Source organism: Calidris pugnax, unplaced genomic scaffold (assembly GCF_001431845.1).
Source record: "Calidris pugnax isolate Ruff unplaced genomic scaffold, ASM143184v1 scaffold270, whole genome shotgun sequence".
NCBI classification, from domain to species: Eukaryota; Metazoa; Chordata; class Aves; order Charadriiformes; family Scolopacidae; genus Calidris; species Calidris pugnax.
In genome coordinates, this window is record NW_015091277.1 from 290,560 (window position 1) to 316,867 (window position 26,308).

At 47.2% G+C, this 26,308-nt stretch overlaps 1 protein-coding gene across 1 annotated transcript; it reads left to right on the forward strand.

The window, feature by feature from the left end:
• Positions 1-6,437: 6,437 nt before the first annotated feature.
• Positions 6,438-15,028, forward strand: KLHL35 (kelch like family member 35). Its single transcript, XM_014960604.1, has 6 exons — positions 6,438-7,394; positions 9,479-9,663; positions 10,805-10,923; positions 11,414-11,602; positions 12,253-12,441; positions 13,281-15,028. Exons 1-6 carry the CDS (start codon positions 6,499-6,501, stop codon positions 13,467-13,469), a joined length of 1,767 nt encoding a protein of 588 aa, XP_014816090.1. The 5' UTR covers positions 6,438-6,498; the 3' UTR covers positions 13,470-15,028.
• Positions 15,029-26,308: the final 11,280 nt, after the last annotated feature.

Consider the following 26,308-nt stretch of genomic DNA (forward strand, 5'->3'; position numbering starts at 1 on the left):
CCTTATGGCCTGGAGATTGGACTAGATGGACTTTTAAAGGTCTCTCCCAACCCAAACCATTCTATAGTTCTCTCCCATTTGGCTTTTATAAGACAGTAGCTGAAAAATAGTCATGTGGGGAGGAGGTGACTGTGCAGACCTGCATCTTGAACGGTAACTGTAGAATAATTGTTTGGTGCTTGTGGCCACATGGGGACAATGATGCACCCGTGGAACCGATCAGGCAGGAGTTTTAAACCGAACAAATGGGAAGCAATTTATTTTTAACACGCATTATGCAAGTCATTGCCCCAGGGTGCTGTGAAAGCGGAAAAACCATAAGCAGGTTCAAAGAGCAATAAATGGCTCATACGTCCATTAGCACTTATTAAACACAGCAATCTGGATGCAAGTTCCAGTTTGGGAAGTCCCTCAGCAGTTCTTTGCTAAATACGTACGTTAAGGAGAAGTCTTGCTTGGTGCTTGCTGTATTTCTTTTTATTCTTTACCCCAGGATCTGCTCCCAGCTGCAGACAGAGGGTGCTTTGGGTGAGAAGGGGATCTGGTCTGGGTCAGCATGGGGTTGGTCTTTGTTAAGCAGCTGTTTTCTCCAGCCCCTGAATGGCTGCGTTGAACTGATAGTTGAAAGGGATTAAAATAAACACAAGGCTATCTCGCTGGTTGGTGATGGGTACTCAGCACCGTGTCATGAATTTGGCTGGCTCTGGGAATACCATTTGAGCCTTAAATACAAAATTGCCCTGGGGGAAGGGGTGTAGAGCTCCTGATACCTCCGATACAGAATAATCCCTAACTGGGGCTGTCCTCACTGTCCTCTAGGGAAAGATATTGAAAAGTTGAAAGGAGAGAAATAAGAGTCATGTAGGCTGTGTCTGTTATTCAAATAAAAGAGCTGAGGATTGGTTGCTGGCTCGAAGCCCAAATGGCTTGGGACAGCCAACATTGTGCTATTTAACTCTTTTTCTTCCTTTCTAAGACTCCCTTTATTTATAAGGGCTTAGTGGTACAGCTGAGCTAGTTCTCAGGGTATCTGGGATCCTTTCCAGCCCTTCAAATTTGCCAGTAGACTTGTAGTCCTGGGGTCTGGGAGGTGATGCTGATGTGACCGTGCCCTAGGCCTGCCCAGTTATCTGGCATAAGAAGGATCTCTTGTATCTCCCCTGAAGCCTTAATCTGGTGCAGTGGCTCAGAGCTTGCAAAGTTCAAACTCAGTGTGAAAAATCTCACCACACTATGAGCAGCAGCAGCGGCATGAGGCTGAAGGCTGGTTCCCCTTCTCCTGGGCTCTTGGTGCAAGCAACCTCCTCTTGGCTGAAGCTCCTGACCAGGTTTCATGCTCAATGTGAGTATTGACCATGTATGAAATAGCAACCAAGTTGGGTTTTTTTTCTTCTTTCTTATTTTTCTCCCTCTCTTCCTTCTGGACCTTGCTTCTGTTCTAGTTACTTCTCTGCCTTTACTCATCTACTTGGCTTACCTGCTTCGGTCTCTTCTCCTTGAGGCTGGTGACTTCCCTTCCCTTCTGCGAAGTGGTTGGGGGTGGAAAGAGGGTGTTCTGACTCTCTCCATGGCAGGGTGGAACCATGGATGGTGGTGCCAGGAGTGCACAGACAGCTGTCTTGGATAGGATGCATTTCCTTCTCTTAAGCATGTGGTGGGGAGGTACAGACCATAGCATGATTAAGTCCTAGTGACCATCTTCCTGAAGATGTCTCACTATGGCCTCCATTACCAATTTATCCAAACCTCTCTTCTACTCTTGTCCTTTTCGCTCTTTTTCATTTTCTCTTCAGCTTAGCTGCATCCCTTCTCCTTCCACTTCTTTTCTCCTCCTGAGATCCATACTCTGCTGCTCCTTCAGGCAGCTTTGGTCCTACGTTCACCGAGACCTTTCCCCAACAGATGGGGAGTTCCTTGTATTTCCCTTTGCATCTTAATTTAATGCTTGTGGCTTTGTGCCTAATGGCTTTGTGCACCAGGGGCTGAGCATTTTTAATCTGAAGAAGGGTTTTTAGAGTCCAAATCAGCTATAAGATCAAGGCCCTGGGAGCAAAGGAGAAGTTGAGCTCCTACCCCTGCATAAGGTGTCCGTCCTCCAGTGCTGTCTAGCATGCACCCCTTTCGAACACCTCCCCATCCTTTCACAGCTCTACGGTGTATTTAATGCCCTCTTTTTCAAGGAAAAATGCCACAAGCATGGGTTGCAGCACAGCCTTTGCACAGTGACAACCACTTTGGAGCACGGTGGTGTCACACAGGGAAATCCAGGACCGAGTGCAGTCTGGCTGTAGAAATCTGCTAGATAGGTGGCTTGGCATTGGCATGGGGACAGCTGCACTCTGCAAAGCCACTTCATTGTGGTCATTTTGTGTGTTGACAGCCCTTAGTAGCTGGTCCCTCCCACAACCACGCATGGCTTGAAGCTGGGGTTGGGTTTTGAACAGGTTGGTGGCCCCATACTTTATGGTTGCAAGGAGATGACAGCTTTGCAACCTTGCTGAGGAGTTTCCAATACTCCAGAGACCTTTTTGCTGAGGACAGGGTCAGTTCTGTGCTGACATTTGTCCTGATGACCCGCTCCTGGTCGTCTCTAGCTCCATCCATGTGGCAGACATGGTGACATCCTTGGTCGGTGCAGCCTGGCAGTGCCAACTCCATCAGGGTGGAAGGTCTTAAGAGCAAATCCCCCCCAACCTTCCCAGCCCAGTGAGCAGGCTAGGAAACCACAGTCCCTTCCAGGTTGCCGGAGATTCATATGCAAATGTTGGGAGCAAGCAGGATGCCAGCTTGTGCCCTGCATCCCAGCCATGGGAGAGGAGCAGAAAGGAGCCAGCCAGCAAACGCGGCTGTTGTGTCCCACGGAGGGGCGATTTCCCCGGGATAACAACACGCAGGGGCTGGTTCTTATTAATATTTCCCTTCTGTCTAGTGTGAAATACTTCAAGTCGTTTGAAACGACGCTGGGCAAGGGAGGGAAGGCTGCATCACGTTAGGGGCTTTGACAATCTCCAGCACAAGGTTTACTCCGAGGAGCTTTCCCGGGGCCACTTTGATCCCTGCTATGAGGATTTATAAAATTCAGACAACAACTGGGATCAAGTTTGAGGGGAGGGTGCAGAAATCCACCGGGGGCAAACCTCCCCTTCTGTCCTCACCATCCTCAAGGACCTAATTACCTAATTATCACACGTTAATGAGAGGGACTGCAGCTCTTCCCTGAACCAATCCATTCCTGCTCCGGGCGTCTTTTTTCCTCACAGAGCCGTATTTTATTTATCAGCTTTAGTGCGGTTTCCAGCGAGACAGAGTCTCTCTACCAAATGAATCGTTCCACCTGGACCTCAATTTGCTCTCCATATGGCTCGGCCCTCTTAAGCTGCCCTGGTGTGATATATTTTTCCCTGAGCTGCGACGGGTTTTCCCTGGGTCCTGGCTCCTCCCTGGCTGGCTGTTATTGACAGCCGCATGGCTAATGCCCTGTAGCTCTCTGGCATGTCATTCAGGAGAAACAAAAGCAGACTTCTCCCCCACCTCTCCGGCAAGGAGGATAAAGGGGATGCTTTTGTGCTTCCCCAAGCCTGCTGCAGAAGTGCTGAGTGAGCTTTGCAGAGAGGACCTCTATCCGGGCAGAGCCCCCGACGTGGATGGGAGCTTTCCGGGAGCGAAGTTGAATCTTCGCTAGGTCCCACCTGGAGAACACAACCTGTGGGCCAGGTAAGGTTGACTTCTTGCTCTAGCAGCTGGGCAGGCTTGCAAAATAATAATATTAATAATAATGCAGCGTTTCCTGCTGTGTGGTACTTGGATGGAGAAGGTGGCCCAGAGTGCGTGGATGAGGGCAATGGGGCAACCACAATCTATGACCCAGAGAGGAGGGTGTGTGGATGAGGGCAATGGGGCAACCACAATCTTTCTTTGGCTTTGGCATCATTAGTCTCATGGGTAGACAGGAGGGATGTGAGCTGGGGAAGGGCTTTTGGATTAACTGGGGGGGTGTGTGTGTGTGTGTGTCTCTTTGTAAGGAGGGCAGCCTGAGGCTGTTTCTTCCCACCATTGAGCTGTGGAGAGCTGTGCATGACCTCGATGGCTGGGAAACGTGTGGATCAGGGGGAGAAGTGGGGATAGAGGTGTGTTTGTCTTGGCTGGAGCCGCGTGTGTCGGCGAAACGTGGAGTCTGATTAGTCTCATGGGTAGACAGGAGGGATGTGAGCTGGGGAAGGGCTTTTGGATTAACTGGGGGGGTGTGTGTGTGTGTGTGTCTCTTTGTAAGGAGGGCAGCCTGAGGCTGTTTCTTCCCACCATTGAGCTGTGGAGAGCTGTGCATGACCTCGATGGCTGGGAAACGTGTGGATCAGGGGGAGAAGTGGGGATAGAGGTGTGTTTGTCTTGGCTGGAGCCGCGTGTGTCGGCGAAACGTGGAGTCTGCCGTGCTCCTTGCAACGGTGTCTCTGACAAATGCCTTTGTTGGAACTTCTTAAAACCACTTTGAACTGACTGACAGCGTTTCCCTTCTGTACACAGCCCCGAGCACCCGTCAGCAGCGTTTGGGGTGTTTAGAGCCTTCACCAGAGGATTTCTTAGATGTTTAGTTAGGGCTTGTCCAGCTGCTTCACTGCTCTTTAGCTCTCTGCATCTCCCCTGTGGCACGGGAAGAGGTGTTTTCCCCACTGCTGAGGGATTCTGAAGGCACAAAAGGATATGGTGACACTTTCTCAGGTGGTGGGGTGAAGATCCTCAGGGCTAGATTTGGTAGTCCTACACATAGCCACCCTGGTGTGCAGGTGCAGCCAGGAGGCATGGGAGAATCTGAGAACCTCTGGGGTCTGTGGGCTGACATGGTGGCTGTCTGGGAGGTGCAGGTGTAGGAAAAGGCTGGAATAGGCTTTCTGGGGAAGCGGTTGAGTCACCATCCCTGGACTTGTTTAAGAGTTGTTTAGATCTGGTGTTGGGGGATATGGTGTAGAGGAGAACTTTGTAGAGTAGGGTTGATGGTTGGACTCAATGATCCCAAGGGTCTTTTCCAACCTGAATGATTCTATGATTCTACAAAAAGAGATGAAGGACTAGAGCTAAAACTGGGATTTTGACTCATGAGAAATTCAAGATAATCCTCCTCGAGGGATGTGCAACCTGCCTTCTTTCAGGAGTGTGGACACCACAAAGCCACTGATGTCTGGTACCTTGTCACCCCAGTGGGGACTTGTGCTCCTGCCAACACCTGACTTAGGCAGCCCATAAGAGCAGAGCCCAAGCACCCCCAAATAGGCTCTTTGCTGTTACAGATCCTCAGAAAAGCAATCTAAAACCTTCACGACCATGGTTGAAGCTTCGATCAGAAGTGTTCTGCTGATGGTCCTCACTGACACCCTCACACGAGGAGTGGTGCTGATTCTGCCTGTGTTTTAAAAATACAGATTGTGGCATTGCTGTGTCCCTTTTACTTAACATCCAGCTGGTGAGACCAGTTGGGCAAACACCAGGAGACCCAGATTCCATCCCCTCCTCACTCTTGCCCCCCAGCATCTGGGTCTGTGCAACAGTGATGGTTCAGGGTGATCTTTTGGGGAGAAGTGGAGGAAATAGGGCAGCACCAACCTGTTAGTGGGTCTAGGATGACGGAGGCAGAAGTTGAGGGTTTGGGGTCTCTGCTCCTCTCACTGTTGTCAGATAGCTGATTCTCATCACTATTTCAATGCACTGCTTTTTGGACCTCCCCCCCTGCAGGCAGAGGTCCTTCTCCCTAGAAATTGCCCTTTACAGGTGATGACCTGTAGAAGTGCCTCCTCCTGACTTGAGCAGAGATCACCCATTTGGATGTGCAGCTGTTTGCACCCTCCAGGCTGAGCACCTGACTTTGCCTGTCCTACAGGGATAGGTCCTTCTGCTCAGGCTGTCAGTGTGAAGAGGGAACTGTTAGAGATCCAATGAGAGAAGTCTGCTCTGCTTCACTGCAATTGCTTTATGAAGTCCTTCAGCAAAGATTCAAAATAACTTGGAGAGCAAATCTAGCAGAAAGGTAGGTCAGATGTAGACATCTCCCCTGCGTTTGGGCAGGTCATGTCATAGCTATCTGTAGCAAATCTCAGTCTCACATCCTTACCTCTGGATTTTTGCCTGGAATAAGTTATCTGGGCAAATGAGGTGGATAGAAAAAGTCAAAATACTGCATTGCTTCCAGCTGGGCTGTACCATGGAGCATTTGCATTTGAGAGGATGGGGAAATGGTTTAATAAGAGCTGCAAAATGTCAGAAAGAAAGGAAAGGGTTGTCAAGGTGTTAGTACAGCATAGGCTGGGCAAGGCAACTGACTTAAAAGAAACACCTCCTAAAAGCAGAAGTTGGTCTACTGGCATGAGGTTGGGTTGGAAATACCCAATTTAAGTGGAATCTGTACTTCCTTACGACACCGAGGAAGATGCAGAAACCATAATGGTGTTGGGCATTGCAGTCAGATATTTTAATAACGTACTGTTCTCCTGTCTCCTTCCCTGCCTCCCAATGAGGATGCATCGAATGATGAAAGAAGAATCGAGTTTCAGGACAAGCAGCCTGGAAAATGCGACGCGGGACCCGAGCAAAGAAAAGCTGCACATGAAACACTGCAGCGGGTCCTGCCACGCCAAGCAGATCCTCCAGACGCTGAACTCCTACCGGCAGAGCGGCATCTTCACAGATGTGGTGCTATTAATTGATGGACAAGAATTCCCCTGTCACCGTGCCACTTTGTCAGCCAACAGCACCTATTTCCGGGCCATGTTTGGTGGCAATCTCAAGGAAGGCCACCAGGATATCATCAATATCCAGAAGATTTCTGCTTCCACGATGTCTCTTCTTCTTGATTATATGTATGGGGGGAATATCATCATTCAGGAAGACAACGTTGAAGGCATCTTGGAACTCTCTGACTTGCTGCAGATCTCCAAGCTCAGAGATGCTTGTGTCACCTTCCTTGAAGGCCAGCTTCACCCATGCAATTGTCTGGGCATCATGAAGTTTGCAGATTCATTCTCCATTGCGTCTCTGACAGAAAAGAGCAAGAGGTTCATGCTGGAGTGTTTTGTGGAGGTCTCGTGTCATGAAGAGTTCCTGGAGATGGGTGTGAAGGAGCTGGTTGAATATCTGTCTGATGAGCAGCTGGTGGTCCCCAAGGAAGAAGTGGTCTTTGAAGCAGTCATGCGCTGGGTACGACATGACGTACCTGCCAGAAAGGGAGCCTTGAAGGATCTCCTTGAGCATGTGCGTCTGCCCCTGCTTGACCCCACCTACTTCCTGGAGAAGGTGGAAATGGATGGACTCATCCAGGACTCAAAGGAGTGCATTCCTCTGCTGCATGAGGCCCGCAAATACTACATCCTCGGGAATGAGGTCAGCTCTTTGCGATCAAGGCCCAGAAGGTAAAGCACTGTGTCTTCTTTCCTAGATGGAAATGGTCTAAGTTGATGGATTTAAAGTTTGAAGGGAGTTCTTGAGTTGTTTTTTCTTTTTTTTTTTCCTTGTTTTTTTTTTTCTCTCTGATTGCTTCTCTTTTGGCCTCCCTGTTTCCAAAATGAAGGCCTTGGAGACATTTGCCTGGTTTAAAGGATTCCTGTGAAGTTTATACTAATGCATGTGACACTTTTTTTTCGTTGGCAAGAAGTGCTCTGGTCACACTGCTCTGGATGTGCAATGATGCCATCCAGATACATGGCCAGACTATGAGCAAGAATGGGTGCTTCTAGGTCTTTGTTTCAATCTGCTTTCACCAATGGGTAGAGCACTGGGTTGAGACCTGTTTTCCATTCTTGGCTCTGCCACTGGTCTGTTCTCATTTCACCTCTTTTGGCCTCTCTCCCACCATCTCCAAGCTGTTAGCCAGAAGGCTTGGACCAGCCTCAGTTCTCCTGGCCATCAGTGTGGTGCCTATCTCAAAGGCATTGCTGTAGGATCAGGAATTAATATCCAGGGGGAAAAAAGCTGTTATTATCCAGGTGGCTACCTGGATATCCTCAAATTGCTGATATTTTATTTTATTTTATTTTATTTTATTTTATTTTATTTTATTTTATTTTATTTTATTTTATTTTATTTTATTTTATTTTTTCCCTGGTGATTTATTTATTTATGAGCAGCAAGAAGATGAAGAGGCAGCTGCCAGTGTAAAATGGAGGAGGTACTTAAAAAAAGAGTTTTCTAAGGGGGGTGTGTAAATCTGCACCTTTTTGTGACTTTGAAGTTTGGATTTGATCAACCACGTTTTAAGTCTCTCCTGCTTCTTCATGGTCCCACAGGCCCCTTAGGGTGGGCTTGGTAAGAGTGCTGATGGACACCTCTGCTCTGGAGTGGGTGGCAAGGGCTCTGGGTTGGTTTGCAAGGCTCCCCATCCTCTTCCAGAGAACACACATGACCACAGGCTTGCAGGGCCAGGTTCTTGTGCTCTCCTGCTCTTCAGACCAAAGAGTGACGGGTTTTTTTGCCACTCGGTGGTGGAACATTCTGGGCAGAAGGATGAAGGTTGCTCCAGTGCATCTTGGAAGTCAGAGCCTGGCATTTAAGGGCATGTTTCTGTCAGGTGGAAGGGATGGTTTGACACATCTTCTCTGTGCTGAATTTCGCAACAGGCTCCGTGATGATGTCTTCAAGGATGCAAACAGCTAAAATTCACCCCCAGCTTCAACATTTTGCCTCCCTCCTTTTACAGCTTTGGTCTTAAGTGAATTGTCCCAGCCTGCACAAACCACGGCAGAGCTGAGGATTGGACCAAGCCTTTCAAATCCTCTTTCATCCTCCTCCCTCCTCTCCCCTCCCCTCCTGCAGAGCTGTTCCTCTGTTGCCACCTACTCGCTGGCAGGATTTTTTTCTTTCCCCTGCTGTCTGTCTCGTCTGCTCGCTGCTATTAGGGCTGGAGAGAGAGAGAGAGAGATATTTCCTGGAAACACTCCTCTCTCCAGGCAGAGAGCTTGTCACGGGCGGGCTGCCAGGAACAGCTTTCCACAGCTCGTGGCTGTGCCTTGAGGATTAGGCTTGATTTGTGCTGGAAGGAGGGGGGGGAGAGGATGGTGAGTGTCAGGGGGCAATCTCACCAAGGACTTCTAAAGAGAGAGCTTGTCACGGGCGGGCTGCCAGGAACAGCTTTCCACAGCTCGTGGCTGTGCCTTGAGGATTAGGCTTGATTTGTGCTGGAAGAGGGGGGGTGGGAGGATAATGAGTGGCAGGGGGCAATCTCACCAAGGACTTCTAAAGGTTGTTCCCATTTTCTTTCCCTACGCAGTTTGGACCCTTCTCCCACCCAGTCTGGGAGGTGCCTTTGCTTTGAATGTTGGGGGGAAAAGGGAAGGTGCAGGGGTGAAATGATTTGCCCAGAAAATCAGCTGATGGATGCAGGAGAGGCCCCTTCTCTCTGTCCGTTGGACTGTGCTGCCAATGTCCTAAATAGGATGGGAGGGGTGATGGGAAGGATTAGCCTTGGCTCAGGGAATTACCCATGCCTTTCATGGTCTAGGTTCATGGAGCTGGCAGAAGTCATCATCGTCATTGGGGGCTGTGATAAGAAAGGCCTCCTGAAGCTGCCCTTCACGGACCTCTACCACCCGAAGAGCAGGCAGTGGACAGCCCTCTCCAGCGTGCCTGGCTACACCAAGTCAGAGTTTGCTGCCTGCACACTGAAGAACGATGTGTACATATCAGGTGAGATAGCCTGGGCCCAGATGGTCCCTTCCTGGTTGCAAAGAATGGCACGACCTCTGCGTGGGCACCTACTGTTTGTTTAGTTCTGTTCACTAGGACTCATTCACGTGCATTGTAGTGATAGAATGAGGGGTAATGGTTTTAAAATGAAAGAAGAGAGGTTTTGATTAGATACTAGAAAGAAATTCTTTCTTGTATGGGTGGTGAGACACTGGAACATGTTGCCCAGAGAAGCTGTGGCTGCCCCATCCCTGGAGGGGTTCAAGGCCAGGTTGGAGGAGATTTTGATCATCCTGGTCTGGTGGGAGGTGTCCCTGCACATCGCTGTGGCTTGGCCTATATGAGCTTTAAGGTCCCTTCCAACCCAAACCATTCTATGATTCTATGATCCCAGCTTTGGAGCAAAATAATTTCTTGGTGAAGTTTATCCGTAGGTGGTTTGGATCTTGCTGTCCCAAGGAAAAAAAATCACCTTTGAGGGGGAAGATGGCAGCATTAAAAAAAACACTTTCCCTTCTGTTGGGCATCTGGCAAAAGCACTCAGCTTTGAAATGAGATGGTTTTGGTGTATGCTGTCAGGCAGAGTTTCCTAAAAGATCAGAGTCTTCTGCCTGTCCCTCACTTAAAATACAATGCCATATGAGGGATAGAGCGGTGTAACAAGTGCCATGACGTCCAGAGGATATCTCCCTTGGGAAGGTGAGTTAACATGGCCATAACCCAATAACTGTATTCTGGCCTAAGTTACAATAGTAGAATTTTCTAGGTTGGAAGGGACCTTTCAGACTGAGTCCAACCATCAACCCAACACTGACAAAACCCACCGCTAACCCATGTCCCTCAGCGCCACGTCTGCCCAACTTTTAAATACCTCCAGGGATGGCGATTCCACCACTGTCCTGGGCAGCCTCTTCCAAGGCTTGACAACCTTTTCAGTGAAGAATATTTTCCTAATATCCATCCTAAACCTCTCCTGGAGCAACTTGAGGCCGTTTCCTCTCGTTCTATCACTTGTTACTTGGGAGAAGAAACCGACCCCCGGTTTTTCCATTGTATGGAGGAACTATGCAATATTGTGGTGTAGTGAGGTGAAGCAGCTGTCCTTGGGGTTGTATCAACCCTCCATCCCTCTGTTTTTCAGGAGGACACATCAGCAGCAATGATGTTTGGGTGCTGAGCTCCCAGCTGAACGTCTGGATCAAGGTTGCTTGTCTGCAGAAAGGCCGATGGAGGCACAAAATGGCAACGCTTCAGGGCAAGGTAAGCAATGACCTGAACTTTGGAAGAAGCCACACAGAGCACTGTCCCGCACTTCTGCTGCCCACTATGACAAGAAACTGCCAGTGTGTGTTTGTCTTCTGGGTGATTTAGAGATGATTTTGATGGGAGAACAGCTAGGACCTAACCAAGACGACATTGTTTCAGTGGGGTGTGTTGTTGTCACCTGAAGTAGCCGCAAATGAAGTTGTAGCAATAAAAATTGCCTTGGGATGGTGCAAAATTTCTGCAGATAGCTGTGTCAAGTCCTTGGGTGAAAGCCATACAGTGTGGGGTGTTTCACAGAATCATAGCATGATTTGGGTTGGAAGGGACTTTTAAAAGTCATCTATTCCAACCCCAGGGTTTTACTGTGGCTTGGTGTCTGTATTTCTGGCCAAGTCCTGACATCCCCTCCTGTACATCTGACACCATAGCCCATAAGGTGAATCCAGGAGTTTCTAATCAGCTTGCTTTGCTCCTTTTATGGCAGATCTATGCTGTGGGAGGTTTTGATGGTTTTTACCGCCTCTCTAGCGTGGAGTGCTATGACACCTTCTCCAACAGCTGGTCAACCTTGGCCCCGCTGCCTCAAGCCGTGAGCTCGGCGGCCGTGGTCTCCTGCCTGAACAAGCTCTACGTGATGGGTGGTGCTGTGGATGACACTGCTAACACTGACAAGGTATTTCTGGGGCATCAACAATGGACAGAGATCTAAAAAAGAAGGTTTACCAGAAAACACAGAGGGAAATGGAGTTGTCCTTAAGCTACAAGGGTGCCTTTTTTTGGAAGTCTAATAAATCTCCCTTATAATAAGATGAGAAGTCATGCATTTAAATGGAAGCCAATGAGACTTACAGACCAGAAAGGGAAAGTGTCAGGAGTTGGTATGAAGCATGGTTTCAGTAGAATCTGTTCTGCTCTGAAGCCTGGTCAGTCCTGAGGCACCACAGAAACACATCTCCAACCCTGTAGGCATTCACTTCAGATAAGTAACAATCATAGTAACTGCCTGGAAGAGACCTCTACAAGCCAGACATGGTAGTTTTGGTCTCCTGAGCTGCAGAAAGAGCCATCAGCACTGTTCAGCTCCATCTCTGAACACTGCACTGTCTGGGTCAAGGAGAGCCACCCTGGGGCTTGTAGTTTAGGAGACTTGAATGCAAGAGGGAATGCTAGAACTCCTCATTGCTTCGCTCTCTGCACTGGTCTCTGGGTGTTGAAGCTCCCATCTGTGTTTCTGTCCCCATGTTCTTTTATTTCCAGTGAACAGCAGCTTCATCCAAGCAGGGGGATGTGGTAAATTCCATGTTTCTGCGTTGCTCCTCCCAGGTGCAGTGCTATGATCCAGAGGACAACAAGTGGACGCTCCTGTCTCCGACCCCTTTTTATCAGAGATGCATCAGTGCCGTCTGCTTGGACAACATAATTTATGTTGTAGGTGGACTGCTCAGTAAAATCTTCAGCTACGACCCAAGGGAAGACAGCTGGCGAGAAGTGGCCACCCTCCCTGGGCCTCTGGTAAGGAAGAGGTTTAGGAAAGAAGCTCTGAGCCTTCCCTCTCCCCCTAGAACAGGGGCGATCTGTGCTTTACTGAGATATTGAAGGCAAAGAAAATACATTGTGGGTTTGGCTCCAAGCATGTGAATGTGACCTCTGCAAAGCAACTCAAACATATATGTACTTGCCATCAGCATCCATACTGCTTGGAGGATGTCTCTCTCACAGCAAACCCAAGTTTTGTTGCTGAAGCTGTGTCTCCACTAGCTATTAATGCCAGAGGAGTGGCTCTGTGGGGTGAAATCACTGGTGTTGAGGATCTGTCCTCCACGCTGTGTTTCAGGATGAGGCTTATAATGGCTCTAGTCTGGTCTGTGGACTGAACATGGGCTGGTGGTGGTTACGTATCTTGGTTTAGTGTCTTCACAGTCTTGTACTCCAAAGGCACGCTGCAACGTGAGCCATGGCACTGTGAAGAAGAATGTTGGGCCACAGCTCACCCCAATCTGAATTAAAACTCTGTGTTAGTGCCTCCTTATAAGGGGCTTTCACAGGGAGGTTCTGGCTGGACCTCTGGGCTTTTGGTGGGCTTGTGAGTCTGTGCTGTGCCTGGGGGGCTGCCAGGAACAGCAACATCCCATCGTTGGCTTGAGGCATTGCAGGTGCCTAAACTCTTACTGAAACTGTATGATTGCACCACCCCAAGAGCCAGAAATCACTTACTTTACCTACTTTTTCTCCCTTCTGCTGGGCAAGGGAGAGTTGAGCCCGTTGCGACGACTCCCTTTCCCCTGCTCAGCCCCCTTGCCTGAAGCTTGAGTCTTGCTCCTCAGCTCTTGGGCTTTCCTTCTGCTTTCCAGGAGAGCTGTGGCCTGACGGTGTGCGGAGGGAAGATTTACATCCTGGGTGGCCGAGATGAGAATGGGGAAGGCACGGACAAAGCCTTCACTTTCGACCCGGTGACGGGGATGGTGGAGCAGCAGCCACCACTGCAGCGCTGTACCAGCTATCACGGCTGTGTCACCATCCTCCAGCGAATGAACAGATGACCACAGGGCTCCAACGGCGTCCACCTCCCACCCAGAGCCTCCCCTTGAGACAGTGGCCATCCAGAGTGTGGATGGACATCTCACCTTTGTGCGGGGAAGGGCAATCCAAGCCACTGAAGAAGGTGTGCTCCAGCCAGCCCCTGGGAAGCCTCTGTTTTGTTTTTTTTCCTGGCCTGATGATGCCAGTGTCTTTGATACTGACCTAGGTGAGAAGAGGAAAAGGGTGCTGGGCTGTGTGAAGCTGCATCACAGACCTTGCCACAGAAGGATTCAAATACCCTTGCAGCCCCTGGAACCTCTGAATTTGACCTTTATGTAGATTTTCCTAGCTGTATATTACAGTTTTTTGTTATGTTGGCAACAGAGGCTCATGTCCTTCAAGGACATGTGTTTGCTGTTTTCTGACACCCAAGTCTGTTGCAGTGATAACTGTTACAGGATCCAATTCTTTAGCTAAAGCCACCTGATATTTGTGCATTTAGCCCTGTAGAACCACAGTGCTGACCTAAATGGTCATTAACATCCATGAATGGTTAGTCCCATTACAGTGGAGAGATGAGATTGAGACTCCAAAGCTGATAGCCCAAGAAAATTCCTCCACTAAATCCCTGAAAGCCTGATTAAATAGGCCAGGCTCTGACTCCATTCTGCACTTGCTGTATGAGGGTCTATTCCCCTAAAGCACTGAGTGCTGTCTCCTTTCATACAGGTTTTGTGGTTGGACTGCTATCTCACTGTGTCTTTGTCCTCGAGAGGACAAGTGGATGATATGGCCAAGAGTGGTTCTTTGGAGAGTAACGTGCAGGAATCAAGCATGAAGGCCTGAAACATGGTTGGTAGCCACAGAATCACATCTGGCTCATTTTGGCTCTAGAGTATGCTAGCAAGCAATTAAAATACACTGAATATTTAACAGATTTGATACAAAGTCCCCTGGAGCTTGAATGTGCAGCTCATTTGGAGGGCAAGTGTGCGATTACACAGGCTGTGTTGCTCCAAGCCAGTTGGTCTCAGGTCTAGAATGATCCTGAGCACATTTGATCTGGTTAGAATAGCCATAGTTTTTGGCATCAGTGTCTTTTTAGTCCATGCCTGGAACGGGCAATTTCTGATGGGTCCGTGTAAATGTTCATGTTGCTCAATTAGGGACTTAGTTGCTGCCAAAAGTAGAGTGGGGATCTCTTAAAAACTCCTTTTACTTGTGCTTTGCAGGGTGCACCCCTTTACAGCAGCTGCTGGCTGGCTGCTGTTTTCTCTGCACCTTCCTCTCCCCACACCAATGTTGACTTCTTCCTGAAGTAGAGGACACAACTATGTCCACTGGCCCAGGTACTCCCCTTTTCAGGGTCTTTTAATTGTCTTAAACCTCCTGGTTTTCCTGCTTTCCCCCATATAGCTGTTTTTTATGTGGTCCTCTTTAGTGTTTCTGTTTTCTGTGAACTATGAGAAGTTCACCTCTTCTTCATCAGGCTTACCTGTAAAACACGGCAAAAAGAAGTCCCTGCTGAAGAACCAAAATTGTCTGTAAATGGGGCCCACTGGTCTCCTCTTCTCTTTAGGAAACGTGTGCTCTTCCCTTGCCAGTCTCCTCTTTAGGAAACGTGTGCTCTTCCCTTGCCCAAACAATGAGCAAGGTGTTTCATTGCATGAAACACACCTTGTGCTCCTCGTAGTCATGTCTGGAAAGTCTCAGGGCTATCACAGCCTTTTTGTTCATTGAGGTGCACTATTTGGACGTTCTCAGCCCCAAATTCTGCTTAAGGCCTGTGCATGTGGGTTAGCCTTTTTAATCGGATCATAATCACTGAATCACAGAATGATCTGGAGTTGGAAGGGAAGCCTGTGCATGTGGGTTAGCCTTTCTAATCGGATCATAGTCACAGAATCAGAGAATGATATGGAGTTGGAAGGGACCTCTGGAGATCATCTAGTCCAACCCCTCTGCCAGAGCGAGCCCACCCAGAGCAGGTTGCACAGGAACCTGTCCAGGTGGGGATTGAATGTCTCCAGAGAAGGAGACTCCACCACCTCTCTGGGCAGCCTCTGCCAGGGCTCTGCCACCCTTAAAGTGAAGAAGTTCCTCCTCGTGTTTAGATGGAACTTCTTATGTTCAAGTTTGTGCCCATTCCCTCTTGTCCTGTCCCTGGGCACCACTGAAAAAAGACTGGCCCCATCCTCCTGACACCCACCCTTTAACTATTCATAGGCATTGAAAGCAGCACAATGTGCCCTGTAAGCAATATAAAGGAGATGGTGTAGACTATTGCCACAAAGAGAGAAAAGGAAATTTACGCCAGTAAAAAGCAATTTTATTTGCAATCAAATTGCGTCCACAGTTGGGTCTTTGATGGGGATGGAGAGGCATTGAAAGCAGCACAAATGTGCCCTTTAAGCAATATAAAGGAGATGGTGTAGGTTATTGCCATGAAGAGAGAAAAGGAATTTTATGCCAGTAAAAGGCAATTTTATTTGCAATCAAATTGCATCCACAGTTGGGTCTTTGATGGGGATGGAGATTTCTGGAGAAACTCTCACCTTTCCTTCTGTGGGTTAAAATGGCACAAAAGAAAGCATGAGCACATCAGCCCATGCTGTAGGGCCAGAGAGACCTTTATCATCCAGTACCCTGATTTCCAGAGGACCTCAAATCACAGTCCATCTCTCCTTCCCAATTTTGCCCCTCTTACTGCTCCCCTGTGCCTTAAGCAATTCACCGCTTTGGTATGGGTGCCCCATCAAAGTGCGGGGCTTGGGGACCCAGATTTCAGGAGAAACTGTCACCTTTCCGTCTGTGGGTTAAAATGGCACAAAAGAAAGCATGAGCACATCAACCCATGCTGTAGGGTCAGAGAGACCTTTATCATCCAGTACCCTGATTTCCAGAGGACCTCAAATCACAGTCCATCTCTCCTTCCCAATTTTGCCCCTCTTACTGCTCCCCTGTGCCTTAAGCAATTCACCGCTTTGGTATGGGTGCCCCATCAAAGTGGGGGGCTTGGGGACTCAGTATCTCCACCTCACCTCACGATTCAGATGGCCAAGGAGATTCTTACTTCTCCACAGACTGCCCCGTCAGTTATGTCCCTCCTCTTGGCCTTTCCTTTGGAAAACAGCCCTGGTGTTTCAAGAGAAGGAGCACACCCAGAGCTTGCCAGGGCGGGCATGGAGCAAAGTCCGCTCAGCTGAGGGTGGTGAGCAGCATGAGGAATCAGGCCTTACAAAAGGGGGATGGTGCTCATGCCAAATTCTTGCCATGCCTAATGTATATGGAATTTGGCACAGGCATGCCTTGCTTGGTTTCGTGCTCTTCATCTTAAAAAGAACATAGTCATGTATTCGGACATAGCAACAGCCTTGATAGGAAAAAGGAAGTTTTCCAGTTGCACTTAAAACTTCTCTTTCCACAGTCTTTTCTGCTTTTTCCTAATCTTTCCTGGAAGTCTCTTGCTGTACTTCCCACCTTACTCCTGTAGAAATAAGCACGCTCGAAAGGGTAGAATGTCTTCTCATCGGCTTTCCCATGTGCTTTTGACATGCGTGGTGGTGTGTTGCAATAAGTGTGACATGGTGGTGGAAGTTGTGGTGTAGATACTGAAATGTTCGCCTCGTTCTTGGTGCTGATATTCGTTGTACCACTGAAATGTGTTTGTATTTTGTAAGGGCATGAAGGGGAGGGTTAGGTAAAGAATTTAACTTGGGATTTTTTTAGAAATAAATATTCACCTTGACTCCTAAGGGCTTTTGCTGAGGGAATTTCATTTGTGCCCACTGCTTCATGGCATTCCAAAAATACGTTGCTCATGGAGCATCAGAGGAGCTTTGGGAGCACCATCCTTAGGGTTTCCCAGCCTTTGCCTGAGATACCCAAATTTTCAGTCTAAACAATTAGGAAGTTCAAGGTATTGTTTTTTGTCTGCAGGGAATACTATCTTTAACTATTATACAGGGTCATGGTCAGGTTAGTGTAGAGAAGGCACCTGGATCATTGACACTGAGCTGAAGGATGGAGAAGCTTTTACTCCTATTTTGGCATAATGGAAAGAGGATTTCCAGAAAAAAAATAAAAAACTATTTGTCTTGGTTGATTCTTGCTCTTTCTCGGTGTGGTAGAAGGACACAAAGAATGAAATTCTCTTGCCACTCTGCTTCAGCTTCTGAGAAGATTTTTCTCAAAGCACAGGTAAAGCCACCTCCTTGCTGTGTTTGGTTGATTCTTGCTCTTCCTCAGTGTGGCAGAAGAACACAAAGAATGAAACTCTTTGCCACTCTGCTCCAGCTTCTGAGAAGACTTTTCTCAAACCACAGGTAAAGCCACCTCCTTGCTGTGTTTGTACAATAATACACAGATTTGCTGTGGGAGCTCTGTAAAGCAAAAGATGTAGAAGAAAGTAGTGATCACCTGCAAAGCATGTGCGGTAGTTTGAGCTCTATGTATTTAAGCTTTTAAAAACAAAATAAATGCCGTTTTTTGCACTCCAAAACAGTGACTGTCAGTCACTTCCAAGTAGTACCCACACCATCCCTTCCTCCCCCCATCCTTTCGGTTTCTCCTGCCGCTTGTCTCAGCAGTTGTGTTATTTTGGGGATGTTTGTATTTTGGGTGGGAGCCAGGGGGAAGAAAAAGCTTTTTGTGAACAGATCACATGGATGGGGTAGTCAACAAGCTCTTCAGGGACTGATAACATTTGTCCGGAAATTCTCTTGCCACTCTGCTTCAGCTTCTGAGAAGATTTTTCTCAAAGCACAGGTAAAGCCACCTCCTTGCTGTGTTTGTACAATAATACACAGATTTGCTGTGGGAGCTCTGTAAAGCAAAAGATGTAGAAGAAAGTAGTGATCACCTGCAAAGCATGTGCGGTAGTTTGAGCTCTATGTATTTAAGCTTTTAAAAACAAAATAAATGCCGTTTTTTGCACTCCAAAACAGTGACTGTCAGTCACTTCCAAGTAGTACCCACACCATCCCTTCCTCCCCCCATCCTTTCGGTTTCTCCTGCCGCTTGTCTCAGCAGTTGTGTTATTTTGGGGATGTTTGTATTTTGGGTGGGAGCCAGGGGGAAGAAAAAGCTTTTTGTGAACAGATCACATGGATGGGGTAGTCAACAAGGTCTTCAGGGACTGATAACATTTGTCCATGACATATAGACTAAAAGAATTATAAATAACCTGGAAGACAGGGCTGCTGTGGAGAGCAAGCTGGGCTGCTTGGTAACCTTTGCTACCTAGTTAAAAACAAAAAGACTTTTTCATAAAGGCAAATGAGGTGTGATGTGACTAGGCAAGAAAGAAATGCCACCCAGAGCTAGAGAAGGATCCTGTGGAGCAGCAGAGAGGGATTTGGTGGTGGAGAAGTAGCTTAGTGGAGAAGGGACTGTGGGATCAGATCGACTTGGTGGAACATGTGAAATTCACAGCGAGCAGAGTAGAGCCATCAAAATTATTCAGAAGTGGGATCAGGATTACAGGGTGCTCAGTCTGTAATATTTAGCAGAAAGAAGGCACTTTTAACATCAGGTCCTGATGACCTGAGTGTCAGGTAGGTATCTTCATAGAGACTGCTGGGTCCTTCATTTGCCCAGCAAGCAAAACCCAATTGTTTTGGGTTCTTCCCCAATTGTGGGAAGATCAAGTCATGTAAATCTAAATGGGGGTTTGGAGAGCAAGCTGGGCTGCTTGGTAACCTTTGCTACCTAGTTAAAAAAAAAAAGAAGCCTTTTTCATAAAGGCAAATGAGGTGTGATGTGACTAGGCAAGAAAGAAATGCCACCCAGAGCTAGAGAAGGATCCTGTGGAGCAGCAGAGAGGGATTTGGTGGTGGAGAAGTAGCTTAGTGGAGAAGGGACTGTGGGATCAGATCGACTTGGTGGAACATGTGAAATTCACAGCGAGCAGAGTAGAGCCATCAAAATTATTCAGAAGTGGGATCAGGATTACAGGGTGCTCAGTCTGTGACATTTAGCAGCAAGAAGGCACTTTTAACATCAGGTCCTGATGACCTGAGTGTCAGGTAGGTATCTTCATAGAGACTGCTGGGTCCTTCATTTTCCCAGCAAGCAAAACCCAATTGTTTTGGGTTCTTCCCCAATTGTGGGAAGATCAAGTCATGTAAATCTAAATGGGGGTTTTTATAGCTGATCTGAAAGCTTCCCCCCATCAGAAAGTCAGTTATACTACTCCAGGACAGAAACTGGAACCTCCTCCAAAGTCACTAGGGAAAAGGGACTCCTCTAAAGAGTGAGTTAAGCACCCAGAGCTAGAGAAAGATCCTGTGGAGCAGCAGAGAGGGATTTGGTGGTGGAGAAGCAGCTAGGTGGAGAAAGGACTGTGGCAGCAGATCCACTTGGTGGAACATGTGAAAATCCCAGGGAGCAGAGTAGAGCCATCAAAATTATTCAGAAGTGGGATCAGGATTACAGGGTGCTCAGTCTGTGACATTTAGCAGCAAGAAGGCACTTTTAACATCAGGTCCTGATGACCTGAGTGTCAGGTAGGTATCTTCATAGAGACTGCTGGGTCCTTCATTTTCCCAGCAAGCAAAACCCAATTGTTTTGGGTTCTTCCCCAATTGTGGGAAGATCAAGTCATGTAAATCTAAATGGGGGTTTTTATAGCTGATCTGAAAGCTTCCCCCCATCAGAAAGTCAGTTATACTACTCCAGGACAGAAACTGGAACCTCCTCCAAAGTCACTAGGGAAAAGGGACTCCTCTAAAGAGTGAGTTAAGCCTCTTGCCTTCAATTTGTCTTTTGGAGCAGGATGAGTGGCTGCTGGAGCTACCTCTCAGTCTCTGTGGACTTGAGAGACCTTGATGACTATTTTGAAGTAGCTACCTAACCCCTGGGTGGAAAAAGCTTCCTTTAGAAGAAAGTTTCTCTGCTACCCAGAAATTCCTTTGCATCAAGACTAGATGCATTTTTGAAAGATATGTTTTAGTTCTACCCAAATTATCATGCTCTCAGGAACTGTGATAAATGAAGGAGTAATTATAGCACTTATCTCAAAGAAAGTTTGAGCCTGCTGTTGCATGGAACTAAACCATCTGCCTCCAGCTCTGGTCTACTGTGGCATGGTAGAGAGACCACAATTCTGTGATTCCGTGTGCATTGGCAGGAGATGTACTCTCAGGAACTGTGTAATTATAGCACTTATCTCAAAGAAAGTTTGAGCCTGCTGTTGCATGGAACTAAACCATCTGCCTCCAGCTCTGGTCTATTGTGGCATGGTGGAGAGACCACTAGTGTGTGCTTTGGCAGGAGGTGAGAGCCACCAATGCTTCACTGTGGGCACCTTGGGGAACACTTGTCACCACTCAATGCTCTCTGCAAAAGACAACTGTATTCAGGCGAAGCTTTCTCCTGGGAGGCTTATTCAAGGTTTACTCATGGGAGATGACAACAGCTCCCCACTGGTTTGCCATGGATTGGGGTTCGGCTAAAGCCACCACTGACTTCCACAGACCCAAACAGAGATGACCTTCAAGACTGACATTGACTTGTCTCCAACTTACATGGGAAACTATCACTGTTGTGGTACATCTATGATGTTTCATTATTGTGGAAACCATTTCATCCTCCCATCCCCCGTGCTGCCCTTTCACCTCTCTCAAGCCCAAATCTTCCTTCTCTAGTTTTGTCTTGTCACACAAAGCCTCCAGAGATATATTACTTGCCCCGTGTCATCCCACTGACCTGGGATGTTTTGCCTGTTCCTGTTCTTTCTTTCCTGACCACTTCAGGCCTGATGCACGTGCTGTCTCTAATGAATCCAGCTTATTTGCTTATATGGTAATTGTTGTTTTCAATGCATGGAGCAGAAAAAAACACCTCCCCGGCCTGAATGTGGCAGGGCATCACTACACTCCAGCCCCTGGAGATGCTGAAGCTGTCTTTGCAATTAGCCATCCAGCTGGCAGGAGATGATAGCATCACGGGGCAGAAGAACAGTGCGCAGAGATGCAAGTCCCATCTGAAAAGATGAGCTAGTGCTGATTAACTCAGATTAAGAATCACAATAGGCAGCTGGGAACTGGCAGGCAGAGATAATAGCAGTTTCAGTGGCTCTCTCTCTAGCTTGAAATATTCCCATAAGAAAGAAGAACAAAGGGGGAACTGTGTCAGATTTATTGCAAGGTTGATGTGACCTGATTTATTTCCCATTAAATGCAAATAATAGGACCAGCAGGGCCATTCAGACCCAGTATCTGCCTTCAAATTCCCTCTTCGTTAGGAGTAAGATGTTTGCCAGTTTATAGTGATGAGGACTGAATCCTGGTTTTAGGACCCATGCACACACTGCAGCTCTTCCTGGATGCAAATGCTGGGTTATGTGTGTGGACACAACAGGGGCTGTCTAGCTATTGGGCTTCAGGTCTTGGTTCCCAACTGCTTCATCTCATGGTATGGTAGGACAGCACCCGAGAGAGCTTGTGCCTAAATGCAAGGAGAGGATTCCCAAGTCCTGGGACCCAATAACGAGCAGCAGCTGATACTTCAGATGGTGAGGGGTCTGGAGCACAAGTCTTATGAGGAGAGGCCGAGGGAGCTGGGTTTATTCAGCCTGGAGAAGAGGAGGCTGAAAGGGAGACCTTCTGGCTCTCTACAACTACCTGAAAGGAGGGTGTAGAGAGGTGGGGGTCGGTCTCTTCTCTCAAGTCACAGGCGACAGGATGAGAGGAAATGGCCTCAAGTTACGCCAGGGGAGGTTCAGGCTGGATATTAGGAAAAAATTTTTCACCAAAAGGTTTATCAGCCATTGGAATGGGCTGCCCAGGGAGGCGGTTGAGGCACCATCCCTGGAGGTGTTCAAAAGACAGGTTGGGGTAGTGCTGGGAGATATGGTTTAGTGATGGTGTTGCTTTTTGTTTGTTGTATGGGTGTTTATTTTTGTCAAAATTAGGTTGATGGTTGGACAAGATGATCTTTAAGGTCCCTTCCAACCTAGAAGATTCTGTGATTCTGTGATTCTATATACTGGTTTTCACCCTGTGGCCATACGATATCAGAGGGTAGACTGAGAACTACTGCAAAGCAGAGGGGAAGAAAAAGAGATATTCCTAGGCACACAAACAGCAGACAAAACTGAGTGACCTAAAAGTCCTAAACATTTCAAGTTGAACTAAATACTTATTTACTTGAAAGGCAGAGAGTTGCACTGAGAGCCCAGATGGTCTGGGCTTTGATGATCTCTAGGTATTCCCTTTGCTGACTTACATGTGTCTTGGACTAACAGGAATGAAAAATGCTGAAATTTACAATCTCAGTGCTCTAGGAAGTGAACAAAATCTTAAGACTTTGCCTGAAAAATGGAAGAGAAAAGAGGGCAGCTTCCCCTGAAGGGATGGTGAGGGACTTGATGCTTTGTTATAGAGCAATCGGTTGATGCACAAAGCACAAGTTTCGCCAGAAGGTCACCCAAAAATGAATCCACGTGATCTAAAGCATAGGTGGTAGAAGACAGCATGAAGGAGACACCTTGCTCAAGCAAGTACAGGGCTTGGAGCAAGCATTGCTCTACCAAAGCTTTGCAGAAGTATAAAGTCTATAAAGTTCATTTTGCATGAGCCAGTCGTGATGACATCAGACAGAGACACCAACACTTGCCTATTTCCAGAGCGTTGGAAATCAACACCTGAGCAACCTTGACACGAGTAATTTACCCCAAAACACCCTTAGCTGCAGAAGGGGTGGTTGGAGTTGGTGTTGTCCCTCAGGACTGCACTGCACAGGTGGGCAGAGGTTACAAAACCACAGAATGATATGGGGTTGGAAGGGACCTCTGGACATCATCTAGTCCAACCCCTCTGCTAGAGCAGGTCCACCCAGAGCAGGTTGCACAGGAACGTGTCCAGATGGATTTTGAATGTCTCTAGAGAAGGAGACTCCACCACCTCTCTGGGCAGCCTCTTCCAGGGCTCTGCCACCCTCAAAGTGAAGAAGTTCCTCCTCATGTTTAGATGGAACTTCTTATGTTCATGTTTGCGCCTTTACCTCTTGTCCTATCACTGAGCACCACTGAGAAAAGACTGGCCCCATCCTGCTGCCACACGTAACATCTCTGAGAAAGGTTCTTCTTGTCCCACAGAGCTGGCCAAGGGTACCCCACCTCTCTGCACGGGAAGGTTGGCTGGGTCCCCATCCAGCCTGGGCTTGGCAAAGCACAGGTCATTGACAGTCTGTGCGGGGTCTCCCTTTTTGGTTCCCATTAATCTCTGCAGAAAGGGGATTCAGAGACGTGCCTGGGCTGTGGCCAGCAGCCATTGTGCTCGCCGCTTTGGTGACAGAGCCTGTTTTCAATGAACCACCGAGACACCGAAAGGAGACTGAAAGCCTCTGTGTGCAACAAGCCCCACCGGCAGCAGAAAACAGGGGCATGCATGGAGGAGCTACAGTCACTCAAGGAGGTTATTCTACCCACGTAAGCTGCTCGGGAAGCTTGGTCCTCTGTACGGGGCAGGGATGCTCAAAGGAGAGGCAAGAGCTGGATGCAAAGGCTGAAGAGGAGGGGAAATTCCAGGATGTAGAGCAAAACGGAGGTGATTCTTTGTGATAAAGTACAATAAAGATATATTAGAGCTAAACTGTGGTTGCTTCAGGAATTACGTAGGTCTGCCTATCTCACAACATGTACCTTCCACTGCTGAAATATGCTTTGGTTCTTTTAATACTCCCATGAGGTAGGGAAATACCCCAGCCAGAGGGTGGCATCAGGAGCACAAGAGATACATGAAGACCAATCTCTGTTCAGCTACTGGATCACAGAATGCTTAGAGTTGGAAGAGACATCAAAGACCATCAAGTTCCAACCCCCTGCCATGTGCAGAGACACCTCCCACTAGACCAAGTTGCTCAGAGCCCTGTCCAACCTGGCCTTGATGTCCTGAAGTATTTCTCCTGTCAGTATGGCAAGATACTATGACTTGTCCAAGGACTCAGTTAGGAAGCAGGGGTGGGGGCAAGAGTGTTCCCACCTGACTTTAATTTATAGAGTTACTAGTATTAAAACCCTATGGTCAATGAAGAGATCTGGATCACCTGGTAGCACTTTTCTCTCTTCATTGGATGTAAAAATGTGACTATCGGATAAGGTAATAATTTGGATTCATCAGTTGACTACCTACAGTTTGGGGACACTCACTAGAGCCTGATCCTGGACTGGTGTAAGTACATAACTACCTTTAGTCTTGAATTCTGGTGGAGTATTTTAAAAATCCCTTCTCTTCATGCACATTTAGCCATGTCTGAAGTTGCATGTCATGCCTAACCTCTTCCTGGTATCTTATTTATCCATTTAAAACGTAACTTTAGAGTCAAGTGTAACCAAAAGCAACAGCAAAAATTCTGTTTTCCATTTGCCCTTATCCTTAGTGACAATAGAAAAAACAAACAAACAAAAAAGATTTATATATGATTTTAGCCAATATTTCTCAAATCTATTAATTGTTTTTAAAATATTTATGTTTGTCACTCTAACAGCTGAACTCAATTTAGGTGGCTTAGGGCCATTTTGCTTTGGAAATGATAAGCTATATATTTTGATGCACCTTGGCTCTTTCTCATGTCCAAACCATGGCTCAACAGCATGTGGCACAAAACCTGCTCCTACATTGGCCCAGTCAGCCAAACCAGAGCAAACTGGGTAACAGAGCTGGGCATCTGGGATGTAAAAAAAAAAAAAGATCTTTAGGAAAAAATGAAATAGCTGAAGCTTTGTCCACATGGCACAGCTCATCTTCCCCTCCTTGCTTTGAGGGAGCCTGGGAAGATCCCACTGGGATGGGGTTCATCCTGATGGAATAAAAGTAGTACTTTGGTTGTGCTTGGGCCACTCCCCCCAGATGAATATACTGTTAGAAGCTTTAATAGGATATTACATCTATCACCCACCTTCACCTGCAGATTAATTAAACCCTGGAGATAGGTATTGGCTTATTTTATTTCATATCTGTCTTCTTTCTGGAGAGGAGAGCGACTCTGCGTGAAGTCTCTAGGTTGACCCAGTATTTGCCTTTTTCAGCTCTTCCCTGCGTGACCTCAACCAAGTCATTTATCTACCAAATGTTTCTATTCCCTCATCAGTGAGTCCAACATATCTTCTTTCTCCACTCCATTGCACCGATCCCTGAGGAAAAAGCTGCAGTTGGATCAAACTGAATTTTTCTCTGTGCTATGAGATCTGAAGAAACACAGCGCAAGAGCCTTCATTTGGGAATAGATTGGTGAAGTTCAGAAAAGTAAAGTTAAAAAAACCCTTGAAATTGAAGAATCATCTCTCTGATCTCCACAAAAAATTCTTTGAGCAGTTCAGTGAACCAGTAGCTGAAAGGACAACTACTTAACACTCTATTTTGATTGCTTTATCTGAATTATATGTATTTTAAATAAGTATGTATGTAACAAAAGTATGACATAGAACTAAGCTGACCTCTTAAACTACAAAGCTCAGTAGGATTAGCCAAACAGGGGACTCCAGCCAATCTAATTTGGCAAGAGCCATTACCTTTGCAGATAAAGGATAAGATGTTGAGATAGGAGCTCCACAACCCATGTAGGTGTTGTGTTCATGAAGTATGAGCAGAAATTTCTAAAAAAAATTCTCTGAGCAGTTCAGTGAACCAGTAGCTGAAAGGACAACTACTTAACACTCTATTTTGATTGCTTTATCTGAATTATATGTATTTTAAATAAGTATGTATGTAACAAAAGTATGACATAGAACTAAGCTGACCTCTTAAACTACAAAGCTCAGTAGGATTAGCCAAACAGGGGACTCCAGCCAATCTAATTTGGCAAGAGCCATTACCTTTGCAGATAAAGGATAAGATGTTGAGATAGGAGCTCCACA

What these genes read in the sequence shown, in the direction of transcription:
- KLHL35 (XM_014960604.1), top strand. Translation starts at nt 6,499, where the DNA reads ATGAGGATGCATCGAATGATGAAAGAAGAATCGAGTTTCAGGACAAGC. An exon ending in TTGCGATCAAGGCCCAGAAG is followed by an intron (nt 7,395 to 9,478) that starts GTAAAGCACTGT and finishes TTCATGGTCTAG; the next exon opens with GTTCATGGAGCTGGCAGAAG. An exon ending in TGGCAACGCTTCAGGGCAAG is followed by an intron (nt 10,924 to 11,413) that starts GTAAGCAATGAC and finishes CTTTTATGGCAG; the next exon opens with ATCTATGCTGTGGGAGGTTT.